Source organism: Leptidea sinapis, chromosome 3 (assembly GCF_905404315.1).
Source record: "Leptidea sinapis chromosome 3, ilLepSina1.1, whole genome shotgun sequence".
Taxonomy (NCBI): Eukaryota; Metazoa; Arthropoda; class Insecta; order Lepidoptera; family Pieridae; genus Leptidea; species Leptidea sinapis.
In genome coordinates, this window is record NC_066267.1 from 10,005,201 (window position 1) to 10,023,671 (window position 18,471).

At 33.0% G+C, this 18,471-nt stretch overlaps 1 protein-coding gene across 2 annotated transcripts in view; it reads left to right on the forward strand.

Annotated features, from left to right (window-relative positions):
* The first annotated feature begins 1,059 nt into the window (after window positions 1–1,059).
* Window positions 1,060–18,471, forward strand: part of LOC126979627 (membrane-bound alkaline phosphatase-like) — a 29,389-nt gene continuing 11,977 nt past the window's right edge. Inside the window, exon 1 of one of the 2 annotated variants that reach the window (XM_050829064.1) lies at window positions 1,060–1,172. Coding sequence is in view for 1 of the 2 variants with exons in the window: in XM_050829063.1 (XP_050685020.1) it covers window positions 1,298–1,373 (76 nt within the window). In the remaining variant the exon portion in view is untranslated. Of the gene's footprint in view, window positions 1,173–1,284; window positions 1,374–18,471 lie in introns of those variants that run through there. The other variant, XM_050829063.1, reaches the window with a different exon arrangement.

The following is an 18,471-nucleotide window of genomic DNA, read 5'->3' on the forward strand; positions in this document are numbered from 1 at the left end:
ACACAGGATATGTAAATCTTATTACAATTATTTTCTCGACACCTACATAATATTTTGGTGCTCTTCTGCTGCGTTCAGACACGGCTTATAATTAAAATTTAAATTGTTGCTCCAAGTTTGATTTAATTTAATTTGTTAGATGTTTTTGTATCAATGCGCTTATTCAAATTAGTAATTTCTATGAATGTTTGCGTGTCTGTTACTGTTTTGTGAATTTTTCTTTTTGTTATTATTGTATGTGTGCAACAAAGACGCATCTGTATTTATATTGTATCTCCTATATAGTTCAGTTCTATTTTGCATATTAGGAAATTGACTTGAGATGGCGCTCTTTCAAATCTAAACAATTTGTTATTTTTAAAGCGATTACCCTCAGTTGAACACGACAAATATACAGATTTATGAACGTGATGTCACTCGAACGGTTGGCTCAGTGGATGAGCGCTCGCACGGAACGCGAGAGTTCGCGGGTTCGAGTACCGCATCATTCATAAATTTTGTTTTCAAATTTAATTTGTGTAATTAATCCTAGAAGTGAGGGTTATCAGTTTAAGAAATAACAAAAAGTTTAAAAAAAATTGGATTTTTTTAAACATTAGTAATTGCATCGCTACAATATTATATAATTACAAGCTGCCCCAGCATACGTTGTATTGCCGATATTAAAATCGCGATACAAAAGTAACTGTTGATCGTAGATGGGTGAAAATTTGGAGTTGTATGTATTTTTTAATGTTGACTCATAATCAAACTAATTTTTAAAAAAAAATGTCAAAAAAATTAAAAAAAAAATCGTGTGGACCGGCCTTAACATTTAGGGGGATAAAAAATAAATGTTGTCCAATTCTCAGACCTACCCAATATGCACTCAAAATTTCATGAGAATCAGTCAAGCCGCCGTTTCGAAGGAGTTTAACTACAAACACCGCGACATGAGAATTTTATATATTATGAGATTATATGCTATGTTTAGTTCATTGTAACACCATGTGACCCTCATAATCGTTTTCTATATTCAAACAGAAGTACTCACAACGTATTGTATCGAAAACGAAAACCGAATAATAAAATAGTTCAATGGTCACGTATCTTAATTTAAAAAGTCAATGTCGTCTCCAATCTTTTATTGTTCAACTGAAATGCATTATTAAGTGTCGTGTAAGAATGATCTGGTTAGTATCATGGCAAGTTTACTGCAATTAAGACTTATTTAATAAATCGTAGCAAAATATTTATTATCTTATTCATTCAATGTTACGTGAATAATTAATTTGTGAAGTTACGGACAGTTATTAAAATGAATTCGTTTAGTATGTTTTTTATGTTTGTGGCAATGACTATAGTGTTCGTTTTCGCGAGAAGTGTCAGCAAAAGTAAGTTTGTTATATATATTTCTTAATTGAGATATTTTTGTCAATGTTTAAAACGTCTTTAATGAAATAAACTATCGTCAAGTTTATTAACGCTGCGGTCAGTGATATTTCGATAGCTTGACGTTGACAAGAAGGTTATAGTTTGTCAATACAAATATTGTCAAATCTTAATATATGTCGTGTCACAATGTTTGTCCTCAATGGACTCCTAAACTAATGAACGGATTTTAATGGTGATTACTTCATGGAGTGCAGTTTGGTCCGACTTGAGAGATAGGGTAGTTTTTATTTCGATTTGGGACCCATAAATATTTTTATTTTCAATATTTGTTTTGTATGGACATATTTTCTATGAGAGAATTTAGTGACGCACAGTTTGACAGTTCCGCTGTGAAACAATTTCACTCTAACAACAGGGACAGCATATTTACGAAATAATTTTTGATGTTTTGAAATATAAAACAGTTGTTTTTTTACTATCTACAGAACAACGTCTGTCGGGGCAGCTAGTAATATTATAGTTTTAAAACGATTTACATTGAAGCCTATATACACTAGGTCAACCGGTATTGTACGCTTCCGAATACAGTTTTTATTTATTATTATGATACACTTTTGATTAGCTTAGCACTTAGCATTTATAACTGTTTAGCCGACCGGTATAGCCGAGTGGTTAGCGATCCTACCTAATAAGCTAGAGGTCCCGGGTTCGAATCCCGGTAGGTGCAAGCATTTATATAATGAATATGATTCCGAGTCATGGATGTTTATATGTATTTAGTTTAAGTAAGTATATTGTATTAAATATATCGTTGTATTGCAACCCATAACACAGGCTACAGCACGATATGACATGGGTACCTTCAAGAAAAGCGCGTACACCTTCCTTAAAGGCCGGCAACGGTCTTGTGATTCCTCTGGTGTTGCAGGAGAGTGTGAGCAGCAGTGATCACTTAACACCAGGTGACCCGTACGCTCGTTTGTCCTCCTATTCAATAAAAAAAAAGGCTATATATGACTAATTTGGGGCAAGATAATTTGTGTAAAGATTGTGTCGATATTATTATTATTAATTATATCCTTTATATCCTTTTAACTAATCTGACTAAAATTTGGTCTGAAAGTCTTTAAAAAAAATAATAATAACTATTCAAATTATAAACTATTAAATATTTATAAATAACTAATAATCATTATTCATATAACTATGGTTCGAAGTGTAACATCTATTAAAGTGTATACAGCATTCACAAAACAAAAACAACAACACGTTAGTAAAAACAAAAAATTTTGGAAATTAAATTTAAAAAAAAAACGTTTAGCTAGTTTATGACATTAGTTTTTTTTTTCACTTATAAACTTTGATCCTTTATTATATCAGAAGATATCGATAGTGCTGTTATTAGCTTGCAGTTTGTTATATGATCGTTTCATTCTGTTGAGGGGCAAAAATATAAACCTAGGTTCGTTCTACTGTGTGAGTATTGAGCAAAAATTATAAAACTTGTATTATATGTCAGCTGATGGTAATTGATACGTTCTACCTATTACAATGCAGTGCCGCTCAGGATTCTTGAACCCAAAAATTCTGAGCGACACTAGAATTGCGCTCGTCACCTTGAGACATAAGATGTTAAGTCTCATTTGGCCAGTAATTTCACTAGCTATGGAGCCCGGAAAACAACGGACAGTAGTATCCCAATAATCGCTAAAATAGCACGTAATTGAAACCATTTCTTGACAGCCTTTACAAATCTTTAAATTTTTACAAAAAATAATTGTATGTCTACAGAATATGACAAGAAAATTCATTTTTTCTTTACATTAAAATTGTAGTATGTTTGCAATAAATTCAAAATGCTTCTTATTAAAACAATGGCGCTCTTGAGGTAACCTAGATCCGCTCGATTCCTCAAGGCCGTTTGCTCGATCCCCAGCCTTAATAGTGCCATTAATAAGAGAGCTACTACCAGTGGGAGGCTCCTTTGCACAGGACGCCGGCTGGATTATGGATACCACAACGGCGCCTTTTGCTGCCGTGAAGCAGTAATGTGTAAACATTATTGTGTTTCAAGGTGACGAGCGCAGTTGTAGTACCGCTCAGAATTTTCGGGGTTTTCAAGGAATCCAGCGCAGCAATGCATTGTAATGGTCAGTTGCAATCGTATCAATAAACATCTGGGTCTTGCCCATCTCGTAATAATTCTCATAAAAAATTAGATTTTCATATTGTTACTTTTTATTTTTTTTTAAAGTTTGTTTAATTATATAATAACTAGCGGACCCGACAGACGTTGTTCTGTTATAAAAAAAACTCTTGCGGATGGAATTTCTTTAAATCCGTTCTTAGCTGAACTCTACTCGGCGAAAGGAATATTTCTACCGAATTTCAAGTCTCTACGCCTTATGGTTCAGAGATATCGTGATGAGTGACTATATACGTGGAAATATCTTATACTTATATATATAGATTTACAAAATATGAACAAATAAAATACATTGTAAAAACCACAGAGGTTTGATCTCAATGAATTATCTTAGTCTACGCCTATGTTACAAAATGTACAAAATAAAAATATAAACAACGTTAAATTATATACCTACATACAATTACTACTATCTATAAAAAGTCACAATCGGCTACAAATACATTACTTACATACTAATCTACAAGAAATCCACTACAGATTATAATATGTACCTTACTCATAATAAAAAAAAATCATTTAGTATTATTGTCATCTCATAGTTATTTGGCAAAGTTATGTACACCGTAATTGTTATACATATCAGACACGATACCCTGTAATATATAAGTTTGTAAGGATAATATAATATGTAATGTGGTTGTACTTAAAAAAAATTGTCTCAACAAGGATACCATCCCCGAAGCAACCAAATAACAGATATTTCAAACATTTCCCAGGCCTCCCATGACCATCGATATATTTTATTTACGGAAAACAATTCAGAATTAATGTTTTAAAAAGTCTTGTAACGAAACGCAGGCAAAGACACGTGTCGAGATAGTGGATTGAATTATGCAATAAAATTAATGTTATGAGAACCAAATATAAATATATTTCAAATACAATGCGATATCTTCCCAGAATTTAAGACGATATCATAATTAATGTGAGTGTGAAAATGTTATTGTAACGCATATTGCGAGACTTTAAGACATTGTTTATCAACTATTCTATTGTAGGGAAGTACCTTATTTTACCACGGAGTCCCTGGTTCCATCTTCGCCTGCCACGCACCAATGATTTTTCATTTTTCGAATTCATAGTGACGTACATACGACGCTTTATAAAGTTGGCAACTATATTACTACATTTAACATCTTGTTTCAAATTCTTATATTTTTATTCAAAATGAAAATAGGATATAAAATCTCTTAATGAAAGTCAAAAACTACCACCCATTCCAAAATAATACCGACCTGAGAAGAACGGGCCCAACAAACTCGTCGGGCTTCTTTTACATAAAAATTGTTACATGGTTACAAAGTAATATTGTACAAACAAACTTATTGAATAGCCAGATCGCACCATTCCCAATTTGTGTTATCATTAAGAAATTCATTTATGTTTTAACAACCACACAAACGTTTCTTAACAATTCTTTTGAATATCCTAATACTTTTGTTTTGAACATTCTCTGGGATCTTATTGTAAAAGCATATACATCGCCCAACAAAAGACAAAAGGCAATATAAGTTTATGTCTGTTCCTGGTATTAACATTATGGTTATGACAGTTTCTAGCAAATTCACTTATGTGCCTATGTACATATATTACATTATCAAGAATATATTGAGAAGCTACAGTCAAGATGCTAATTTCTTTAAATTTTGCTTTCAATGATTCTTTAGGACATAGGTCATAAATAGCGCGAATAGCCTTCTTCTGCATCAAAAATATTGTATTAATATTGGAAGCGTTGCCCCATAGCAATATACTATAGGACATAATACTATGGAAATAAACTAACTAAAGAATACTCGTCGCGCCGTATCTATGAAAATATAATTGTCTAATCATTTTAACCGCGTATGCTTCAGAACTAAGTCTGTTTGCCAATCCTTCAGTATGGGGACCCCATTGAAATTTTCCTGGCGCCTAATTGTTCAGCCATGAACGTCCATAAGGAAAATATTATAATTAAATAGAATATGTAATACAAATAACTAGAAAGCGTGCCATAATTATAAGGACAGATAGGGGAGAAACTTAAAATAAAGTATTGTGTGAATTTTTAACTATCTTCATAACCAAAAATTTTAGCAACGGGCAACGCTTCACACTCATAGTTATAAATCATCATGACAAAATCAGATGCTGTTTACCGGCTTACTGAAACACTGAGTTGGGATGGATACTTTCGTATTTAGGTACATCTACCAGACTCTCTTGAAATTCCTCTGGCATGATACCCCTTAGCATGCGTGCATGCATCTTCGTCCTCGAATCGAATATCGATTGTATATCTGAAAGTAACCCTCTATCCTGAAACGCTTGTAGTTTGTGACTTGGACAGTTATAATTATAGACTTAGAAAATACCAGCTTATAAACCATCTGGAAGCCCAATATCTTTCCGAAATCGGCCGTGCTCCAGAGCACAAGATTTTTCAGATACAACAAAACCGATAGTGCCGTACGGCACATTGTTCCCTCACCAAGCTCTGGCCCTTATTTTGTTTATAAGATAGTTTATTTTGCATGGTTTTATAGCTTGTTTCAATATCTTTCAGATACATTCACTCAAATCATCCTATTTATAAGCAATCTATTACTACACGTAAAATAATAAGCATTGACAAAACGCTGCGCGCGCGACAAAATCACGCCGATCGGAGGCGTACCGCGATCAGAGCTGCCCGGAACGGAAAGGATATGGGTGTCCAAGTTTAAATTATCAACGCACATAGAATTATTATTATTATTTCATTTATTATTAATTATAATTACATACATTGGTCTTTATGCCTAATATAAATTTACAGTCTCAGTCTCAAAAACAGAAACAAAGAGACACCTATAATGTATTAAATTCCTCTAGATGGCTCACTAGGAAACCCTGTGCAGAGCCAACCAGTGATTACCGTCTGCTATGTAATTTTATTTAATGTTAATAATTTATGCAATAGAACTAAGACTGACATCTAAACAATATCTGACTTTAAAGCATACCTATCTTATAATAAGAACTTTATAAAATTAAATAGTAATATGTAGATAAAACAAATAGTTATTAATAAATATTCATAATTAAATATATGAAGTTATATTAATTTTGGGCTGATAATTTTCTCGGTTTCGTCATAGCTTAATTGTAAAACTGTATTGTTAATTGTAACTAGCATTAGCTAGTTATTTAATATACTTACAAACAAAATACGATGGAGCCAAACGTGGCTGACTTTACCAATATATTCGCTTTCCTTTTCTATCTTTGCTGCATCTCCGTTTGAGATAGTTATACATTTTATCATACAATGTGATAAACCAAGATTGGGAGGCTCCTTTGCACAGGATGCCGGCTAGATTATGGGTACCACAACGGCGCCTTTTTCTGCCATGAGGCAGTAAGTGTAAGCATTACTGTGTTTCTGTCTAAAGAGAGTCAGCCGTAGCTAGTGAAATTACCGGGCAAACGAGACTTAATATCTTATGTCTCAAGGCGCAATAGTAGTGCCGCTAAGAATTTTTGGGTTTTTTCAACAATCCTGAACGGCACTGCGTTATAATGAACGGGTCATAGTTATTACCATCAGTTGAACGTCCTGCTCGTCTCGTCCCTTATCGTCATAAAAAAGTCATCTCAATTCGATGTGCCGCCGTAAGAATTCATTCCATTATGTGATTGCAGGTTGATGTAATTCTTGGGCATTAACTTTGTATTAAACTCAATTCAAGCTCAATTAGAATATAAAGGTACAGTTTTCCTTCTCATTATGTTTTATTGAATAAAAAGTAATGTCGGAATTCCCCGTATCAAAATCCCGTTAGTATTTCAACCTTCGCCCTATTACGACCGGTTATCTTTACCAAGGAAATACGGTTCAATTATTATTACCTGTAAAAATGGCATGATATGGCAACGCGAATGATTCTCTGGCAAACTTTAAACTATGAATTTTAACGTTTTTGAGTATAATTCCGTATATTAATTCATTATTTAGAAAATGTCTCGCAGAATAGAAATCTTCTAAGATTTGATTGCAATGTGTGCCATTGTTTAGGCAGTTCTCTCAGAGATCTCTTGGTATTTTTTTCCTGTTATGATAAAACACAAAGTTTTTATTAGAATCTGGCCCTAGCTGTTAAGCAATTGTATTTTTACTTAATTTACTAAGTAGGGTAAAAACTAAAAAAGTGTTTTCTTATTTGTGCTTCTTATTTGTGTGTGCGAATTCTTATTTTCTCTTTTAAGGGAGGACACTGTGTTCTTGCGTATTTTACACTTAGTATAAATTACTTTTACTATTCACTACATTATTATTTTTACACTAGCTTTTCACAATACTAACCTTAAGGTTAGGTTCTTTTGAGTGTTTAGGTATTGTTGATTTTTTTAAATAAGAAGTGGGAAGACAGGATGCTAGCTAGATGGGTACAATATTGGCGTCTATTTATGCCCTAAGCAGAATTGTGCAAAGCTTATTTTAAAGATCTGGACTGGATTTTTTTCAAATTCGAGAATATTATAACAGGACAGTAGATCTCATACTTTATTTAGTGTACTAAAAAGTTTTTTTATTGCGCCCAAACAAAGGGAAAGGGCTACCCTCCGGGATAAGGACGGGAGGGAGGTGGTGAATGCTCATGCATACCAACCTAAGTCTGCGTTGGTTATGTGGGACTCACGTAAAACCTAGGTGCCTACCCACTAAATACCACCTGAGGTTGGCTTTGGGCAAGTGCCCTCTAAGCCTTCATCGAAGGCTACCTCTTGGGGAGAGAAACATATAAAAAGATATATGCTGGCTGCACTGATGATTTAGGCACCCTAGGCGCCAAGCTTAGAGTTGATCTGCTCCCTATATACAAGCCGGGAACGCATCTGGACCTGCTACGGAACTTCATGGGCTATTTATTCATGGAACATCATATGGGCCACCAGCTAGTTATATTATGTAAAAATACAGGGATACGAGTAATATGGTTTGATTATTGTCGGAAATTTTATCTACATTTAAAATGTAAAAATGTAATGTGACGACCTGTATAGCCGAGTGGTTAGCGATCCTACCTACAAAGCTAGAGGTCCCGGGTTCGAATCCCGATTGGTGCAAGCATTTATATGATGAATATGGATGTTTGTTTCCGAGTCATGGACGTTTAAATGTATTTATGTATGTTTATATGAATTTATATATGTTTAAGTAAGTATATCGTATTAAATATATCATTGTCTTATCAACCCATAACACAGGCTATATATGCTTAACTTGGGGCAAGATAATTTGTGTAAAAAGTGTGTCAATATTATTATTATTATGTAGTTATAGTGGCATAACTACAGTAGTACGACATATGGTATCGTCGACTTTTTTGTAGATATTGATACGTTCTATAATATTGTACAACATTTTTGTTCTATCATCAGTTGTTACCGCAGCGCACGCGATGACAGATTTTTGATGAACATTTTTCACATCTTGGCTTATAGTATTGGATTTTTATTAGGGTTCCCTATAAAATGTAATATAGCTTATGTTACTCAACGAAGATGCTTTCTAATGGTGAAATAATTTTTGAAATTAGTCCAGTAGTTTTTGTATACTAACCACAACCACAAATGTTCCCTCAAAATTATATTAGTCCTCCGAATATAAGTTTAGATGAATAATGTAATTCACAATACTGTTTTATCGTACTGTCGATTCTTTGAATAAGTCATTGTAACCTGAATCTGTAGTAGTTTTGACAGCTGGAAAACTTTATCAACCGCATCTGATGGTCACGAAATCGGGGGGAGACGAAGAGTTAGCCAACCTTTTTAACCTACTTCAAAAACGAGGAGGTACTGAATTCATATGTATGTACTATGTCTCGATATAGAACAATCCTTCAAAAAAACTTCCTGACGTCTATAAAAGCAGTACTTTTAATAAATTTCAAAGGAGAACTCATGAGTTGCACATAAACAAATGCTATTATAATATTTCAGAATTGTATAATGATAATCTTATCTTAAATTAAGGGCTACCAAATGGTTAAGGATATTTTAAAGTTATTGACAATAATTGGATTTAGACTTTTATTATGTTGATATTTTAATAATAACTTTTATTTTATTTTTATGCCTTGTTTGTATAAATTTTAAGTATAACTTAACTTTTTAATCCTATCTTGTTTCTTTATTTAATTAAGGCGAAGAGTAAGCAGAAAACATGCAAACAAGGTGTTTTAGACAAGTTTTTTGGTGAAAATATAGCATTTCGAGCTATGAACACTACTTAATCCTGTTACACATATACTTAAGTCTTATTTGTAGGTTTCTAATGCTTGATGTTGGTTATAGCTTTCACTCCAGAGCGTTTTTGAACTACCACTTTTCTTGCAGTTAAACAAGTTTTTTGGCATGGCATGACGCATTTTTTTAGTAAAACTATCAGAAAAGCTATTCTTATAGCTTCACTTTTTTGTGTGAATAACAAGGATTTTCAGCATATAAACTGTTTTCCACGCAAGAATTTTGAATATATTGGCTTTGTTACAAAGATGGCGGGCCGGCAGCCGTGAACTCATATCGCTCAAGCTCACTGGCATTTAGTGTCCCCTTAAATTTAATGTAATATTCAAACACCAGTTACACTGGTAAAATGTATAAGACTCATCAGAAATTGTTTTCGATCTATTGTACCTGCTTTTTGTTCATTCATTCATTCAATAAGTTATTAACAAAGTTTGTTATTTTATTCAACCAATCTGAGAGGGTCAGTTCTGCCCATCTTTGGGTATGCTGAAACATGAAAAAAGGTTAACCCAAAACAGAGAGAAAAGGTTAACCGAAAAAGGGAGACACATACACCAACCTTGTAAAAAATCATGTCTCTATATTATTAGAAATACTAAAATATATAGATTAGTTATTAAGTTTTTATAAGCACAAAATTACAATCGTGTATTTATTTCTTAGTAATTTTGAGCATACCTTTTAGTTAATTAAGTAAAAAGTACCTAATTAATGACAAAAATATATATTTAGTTGGTATAAGTACCTAACATACGACGACAGTAAAATCTTATTTTCCCAGAAATATTTTTTTTTAATGAAAATAAGGGACGAGACGAGCCAGACGTTCAGCTGATGGCCCATTACAATGCAGTGCCGCTCAGGATTCTTGAAAGACCCAAAAATTTTGAACGGCACTACAACTGCGCTCGTCACCTTGAGACATAAATTGTTAAGTCTCATTTGCCCAGTAATTTCACTAGCTACGGCGCCCTTCAGACCGAAACACAGTAATGCTTACACATTCCTGCTTCACGGCAGAAATAGGCGCCGTTGTGGTACCCATAATCTAGCCGGCATCCTGTGCAAAGGAGCCTCCCACTGGTAAAATTGGATACTTGATAAGATTGGTTTCGCATCCAATTGCCGTGTATTAAATTTCATTAAAATCGTTTCAGCCTTTGTTCGGTCAATAGAGTTAGGTCAATCTCTGGAAAATGTGTTTCATCAAACTTTCACTTATTCTAAACTATATAATCGCTTTTAAAATGTAAAAAAAAACCTTTATAAAAAAATTATTATCACAAACTTTAGTACACTTTAATTTCAAACTTCGTTCAAATTTTTCGGGGAATATTATTTATTTTTAAACGCATTCTACGCCCTCTTGCAATTAAAGTTAACTATTAAATGAAACGACAGAGAACTGTGTAAAGTTAGAACGAATAGAAAGAAACCGCTCAAAAACCGAAAAATTCGGCATGTCCCAGCCGAAAACAAATTAATTATAACTAGACAAAACAATATTATACTGCCATTTACATTCCATGGCTTCCTACATGAGAAGAATAGATTGAGTTAAAAAATTGATATTTCAGTTACCCCGCTTACCTCCCCATGCAATTTCTATAAATCCGCACCATAAGCCACTCGAACCTTATAAGTAAAAAAAATAAATAAATAATAATTTATTAATATAATTTATAATATTATGCATAATAGCTTTAATTGTAAATGTATACACTTCTATAATAAAGTCCCAGCCACTGTTCAGGCATTATCTATAAATAAATTTATATGTTTTATAAAAAACTGGCTCTGTCGTAAATCCTATTACTCCACAGCTGAATATCTAAATGATCGGACAGCCTGGGACTAGATTGTGATTATTTTATAGCGATAGAAATGACTGTACAATATTGTATATTTTTATTGAAAAGAGCGCAAAAAAAATGAATGCTGGGAGAGTTTCTTGCGCCGCTTCTTCTCTCTCAGAGCGCCATTTGTTTCCGAAGCGGTAGTAGTATCTAGTATATTAGAAATGACATCAAAAAGAATTCTAAAGGAATCAATTTTGAGAAAATAAATGCCTTTTATTTTTCTGACGGATGACTGAAATTTATTACAGAGATAGAAAAGAACTTGGAAAAGGACATAGGCTAACTTTTATTGCAATTAAAAATTGGAGGGTTTGGAATAGGGGGTGCAAGTCTGTATGAAAGTTCGTCATTATCGAAGATAACACCAAGAAACTTATAAATAATTATTGTTCTAGCGTTTTTAAAATTTAGACCTGTACGGAGATAAAAATGGGGGATGAAAGTTCTATAGTTGGTAGCTTATAAATTGTATTAACCACAACAGTTTGTAGTGTATTATTTACAAAAAGAGTACATTACAGGTATTTATGCAACTGTTATGTAATAAGGGGAATTAAAACACGATTGTGGATTTATCTCACGAGGCCAAGCCGAGTGTGATAATGGTATCACATGAGTGTTTTAATACCTAATTAACAACAGTTGCATACAAGACATTATCTACACCCAGAATATGAATCCTCTAAAAGATTCAGAAACAGTTAGCTTACAGCTAACATTAAAACAGCCAGTCCTTGTAGTAACCTAATATCATTCATTACTGATTATATACAAATAAACTAAGTATTAATAAAACAATTATTTATTTTAGTAGTAATTAACATTTTGTATATTGCAATAATTAGAAATACACTCGAATAAAATGTTCTTTTGCGGCGTTTAAAATGAATCGCAAATTTTTTGTACACAAAACAATAAAAATATCGAAGAAAAATGGCGCGTATTCGAATAATAATGAATAACTTTTTTTTATGGCACGCGACGTTCTGGTAGTGTGGAACGCGCGTAAACGAAAATGTTCTTTTTTTGAAATTCATACAGATACCACGCATCGAGCAATAAGAATGTGGCTGTCTGTTAAAACTCTTTGATGCTCAAATGGATTGAAAAAAAATAGGAGTGTTGTTGTGACATTCCGTACAGCATTACAACACTCGTTTGGATGATGTAATGGTTATTACAACATTGGTTGTTTTAATGTTGGCAATAAGCTAACTGTTTCAGAATCTTTAATAGAGGATTTAAAGCATGGGTGTAGATAAAAAAATGCTGTCCAAAGTAACTATTGCAAGCGCACAAAGTCGCGGCTAAAAGCTAGTATGTAATAAAAACTGTTTTAATTTTAATTGTTCTTAACAAAATATTGAAATATGACCATGACGTAATAATTAATGTGATTATTGTTACGAAATGTATTTAGGGCGCACAATATGGAATGTGGAAAGCTACCATGACCTATGCGAGTGTCAATGACAAATGGCGAGAAACGACCGTAAGAAATATAGATTATAACTACCGTTATATTGCACGAATAGAAAATATTTAATTGAGATTCCTGGAGGACAATTTGCATATTTTGCTTAGTATATTCCAGGTGGTACAGCTTATCACTTCTAAAATCATATCTAACGGGGAGGCAACAAATGACACAAATAGAGAGGTTAGTACGGCATGATAAAACAGAAACACCATATATATCGGAGTCAAAAACCGTAACCACTGGAGTACCGCAGGGAAGTATATTAGGTCCATTGTTGTTCATAACATATATAAACGATTTCCCTACGGTAACCAACCATGAGATGATTTTATTTGCTGACGACAGCACAGTGATATTTATAGGTGAAAATTTAAATTCTTTTCAAAGTGACATTAATAATACTATAGACAAGATTATAAACTGGTTGACATGTAACAATTTAGTCATAAATCTTGACAAAACTAGCATAATGACATTTGCAAATAGACGCAATAAGATAGCATTGAACATTAATTATCTAAGTAAAAAAATATCTGAAATAACACAAACAAAATTTTTAGGCCTACATATTGATGATTGCCTAAATTGGAAAACCCATATTGAAAATTTGTGCTTGAAGCTAAATAGATTTTCATTTGCATTGCACATGCTGTCTAAAGTAGTAAACCAGTCCGTAGTGTTAGTAGCTTTTAACGCATATGTCACATCAAATATTCGGTACGGGATCATATTTTGGGGAAATTCCACAAATAAGGATAGAGTCTTTAAATGTCAGAAAAAATGTATAAGATCTATATTTCATTTAAGCCCTACTGATTCCTGTAAACCATATTTTGATAAATTTAAAATACTTACTTTCCAGTGCCTATATATATATGAAGTGCTAGTATTCATTAGAACAAATGATCAACTATTTAGTTACTCTGATAGTAAACGCAGAAAAAATAAAATATGTTTCACGCAGCATACAACGGCACTTTTTGGTAATAGTATATTTAATATAGCTCCTCAGCTATATAATAAACTACCAGCATCATTAGCGGACCAAAACTTAAATATTAACTCTTTTAAAAATAAAATTAAGGAATTTTTAATGACGAAGAAATATTATTCAGTTAAAGAATATTTAACAGACATGAATGTATAGTCATTAGAATAAGTTCATTCAGATATTTCAAATTAACATTTTTACTAAGCAAATTTTTATTTTTCACATTTTTATAATATTATGGTGGATAGACTTTTATGAATAATTTGGTTTTTATGTTGTATGTTTTTCACAGTAAACTTAGAGTAAGAATTGTAAAATATTATTTTTGCATGCCTACCCGGCAGATTGTTAGCACCTATGATTATAATGTAACACCAATGTACCCACTCAATCTATGCAATTAAATGACTTGATTTGATTTGATTTGATTTGGTGTAAATGCCAATAAATAAATTCGAATGTGTTAATTAAGTATTCTAAGTTTAGGGCAGGGAGTTCAGCATCTAGTTAGCTAAAATCATTTTTATATCCTTTAATTCTATACTTAAGTTCTGTCGCACGACTTATCTGTGTAAATTTGCATGTTGTATATAATATAAACTTAGTACCTAAGACTTAAATAATGTAAATTTTTTAATGTGAAACATTTATTACATCGTCACAAACTTTTTCGTCTGTGTGTTGCATGTCGCGTGACGGTCGGGCGGCGCCTATAGTTCGAAGCAGCTGACCGTGTTGTGTATAGACTATTACTCATTCGTGCCAGTGCTCCACGCTATTTTGTTTGTTTTTGTCAGTATTTAACGTAAATGTTGTTGTTTTTTAGTTAAATGTCTAGATTTAGTGTGAAAAAAAGCTTCACTTTTACCGTGGTTTCATAAAACTACACAATCCTTTTTTGTATGTGTTATTCTGTTGGTGGTTCGAATAAAATAAAAAAAAACTAATCAAATTAAAATCACTTCATTCATGTAGGTCACGGTTTATGTTGTAATTATGATATATTCCAAGTGGTGTAAATGTCTGTAAATAACTTCAAACGTATTAATGAAATATTTTAACTTCAAAGCAGCCCGGAGTGTAGCATCTAGTTAGCTCAAATCAAATCAAAATCGCTTCATTCATGTAGGTCACGGAAATGACACTTAAAAATGTCAAAAAAAAATTTTTTTTTCGTTTACCGCCACTCCGTAAAGGGTTGAACTAATGAGAAGAAATAGCAAGAAACTCATTGCCACTCTTTTAAATCCATAACTCTGTTGATGACAGATCCCAAAGGTCGTAAAAAAGACGTCGTCAAATAGCTTTTTCATCAGAAGACAGTCATCAGTCTATCGACTCTGCCAGACTTGGAGCATCCCCCCTTGAACATTCTCATAAGGGGCTACGTAGTAGGTACTTGGGGGAGGGCAAAGTACGGCTTTATACCTATTTTTTTTATTAAAGTGAAACTCTTATTGCATCGCCTTAAATTTTTTCGCTCATCTATCGCATGTCCCATTACAATTGGCCGCGATACTCCGCGGCACCTCCTCCAGAGAAAGATTAGTTTTATTGCATTAAATTTTTATTTTATGAATATGTAAAGCATTATATTATAAAAAGCTGTATTTTTCTATGCTGATATTAATATATTATTTTGTGAAAAAGTCGTTTCACTTGCATTGTGGTTTCATAAAACCATACATTTATTTTTTTTATTAATATTACTATCTATCTTAGAGGCTCCAGTGATTCTTCTGGTACTTTAGAAGGTTATGGGCATCGGTGATCGCTAAAATTCGGGTTATCTGTAGGCTACTTTTTCCCCACTTCCATTAAAAAATAATAATAAGTGTTTTAGCAATTATTATAATTTTTTTGATTACAGACACAAACTTTTGCATTATGTATTAAAAAGACATGTGTGCAATTCACGATAACACATAATTTCAACCGCTATAATAGTTATTTATGCAACTGTTGTGTAATAAGGGGTATTACAACACGAATGTGGATTTATGTGTGTGATAATAGTATCACATGAGTGTTTTAATACCTAATTATCAACAGTTGCATACAAGACTTTATCTACACCCAGAATATGAATCCTCTAAAAGATTCTGAAACATTTAGCTTACTGCTAACACCAAAACACCAGTCCTTGTAGTAACCTAATATCATTCATTAGTGATTATATATAGATATAAGTTTATATCTATATATAATTCACTCGAATATAATGTTCTTTTGCAGCGTTTAAAATGAATCGCTCATTTTTCGTAAATAAAACAATAAAAATATTGAAGAAAAATGGCGGGGATTCGAATAACCTACTTTTTATTTACGGCGTGCGAAGTTCTGGTAGTGTGGAACGCGCGTAAACGAAAAAGTTCTTTTTTTGAAATTCATACAGATACCACGCATCGAGCAATAAGAATGTTGCTGTCTGTTGAAACTCTTTGCGCATGGGATCGACAAAAAAAACATAGGAGTGTTGTTATGAAATTCAGTACAACATTACAACACTCATTTGGATGATGTAATGGTTATTAGAACATTGGGTGTTTTAATGTTGGCAATAAGCTAACTGTTTCAGAATCTTTAATAGAGGATTTAAAGCATAGGTGTAGATAAAAGACGTTACTATCACTGCTACCATAATTATGTGCTCCTGGTGTCTATGTCGTGCGAATGACGTCAGAATATATTAAGGCATACTCGCGTCATACATAACAGAATCTCTTCTTCAACTATGATCGCCTGGTACCAAAACACTGTAAAATGCTTTCTGTCTCATTTTCTCCCATGAAAAACATGATTACGAATATATTCCATTACTAGCTGACCCGAAAGACGTTGTTCTGTATATAATAAATAAAATAATGTTTTTATATGAATTTGTCAATAATATATCATAACATCAAAAATTACTTCGTAAAATATGCACCCTGCTGTCGTAATGAAATTGTTTCACAGCAGAACTGTCAAACCGTGCGTCAATAAATTCTCTCATAGAATTTATGTATGGACACATCAAAGGAAAAACAAATTTGTTGTTTTTATTTATTTTAGCAGCATTTTCCTATTTATTCACCTTTTAAACCTTCTCTGGACTTTCACAAATAATTCAAGACCTAAATTTGCCAAATCGGTCCAGGCGTTCTCGAGTTTTAGCGAGACTAACGAACAGCAATTCATTTTTATATATAAAGACTAGTGGACCCGACAGACGTTGTTCTGTACACACGTCTTAATTTTGAAAAATCGGTCCAGCCGTTAGGAGGAGTTCACTAACATACACATGAGCAGGAGAATTATATAATATGGACGGAATTGAGAATCTAAACCAATCTCAAATTCACTGAAACAAACAAAAAAATCATCAAAATCGGTCCATCCGTTTAAGAGGTAGTGGAATTGTGAATCTAAACCATTTTCGAATCCACCTGAAGACACACAGAAAGTTTCATGAAAATCGGTCCAGCCGTCTAGGAGGAGTTCAGTGACATACACACGCACACAAGAAATATATATATTAAGATTATTGTCCGAGCCTTTCCCTATTTCCGGCCTCAGCTAGTAAGTTCTAGAATAATCCAGAATATCCTAGCTTCAACAGATTTCGCAATATTATTCAAGTATCGTTGATCGAAAAATAAACGCAATCAATACGATAAACAAAACTCATCAAAACATTATGAATTTGTTAACTTGAGAAGTAATTTCCATACTGATATACAAAACCGACCAAGAGCGAGTTGGACTCACGTGCGAAGGGTTCTGTACCATCGTACGAGATACAAACGAGGAACTATAATACTGTTTTGAAGTAGTTGTATAATAGTATATTTCATTCCGAGTGCGGAATGCCTGTCATTGCAAAGAGTTCCAACAAATGTCTACCCGAGCCGAGGCGCAGCCGGAGGTGAGGGTTGACAGTCGGAACAAGTTGCAATGACGGTTCCGCACGTGTACTGAACAACTATTTTAATATAGTAGCGAAAAATGAAGCATTTTAATAGAATAATAAAAACACAATAAACTCAACTAACTCAACTAAAATGGCGCCAACCGTAAAAGAATATAAGCAGAGATTTTTTTGTTTTCTTCCCCACTCTGGGTAGGCAAAGGGAACTATGCCCATACAGCCAAGTCTTCAGTAGATTTGTGATGAAATTTAATGAGATGAAATGAAATGAAACCAAACCTAACTCATTGAATCAAATCATTAAAACTGACATTAATTATATTGTTAAATATAAAACTAAACTTTAAAAATAATCAGGGAAATTCTCTA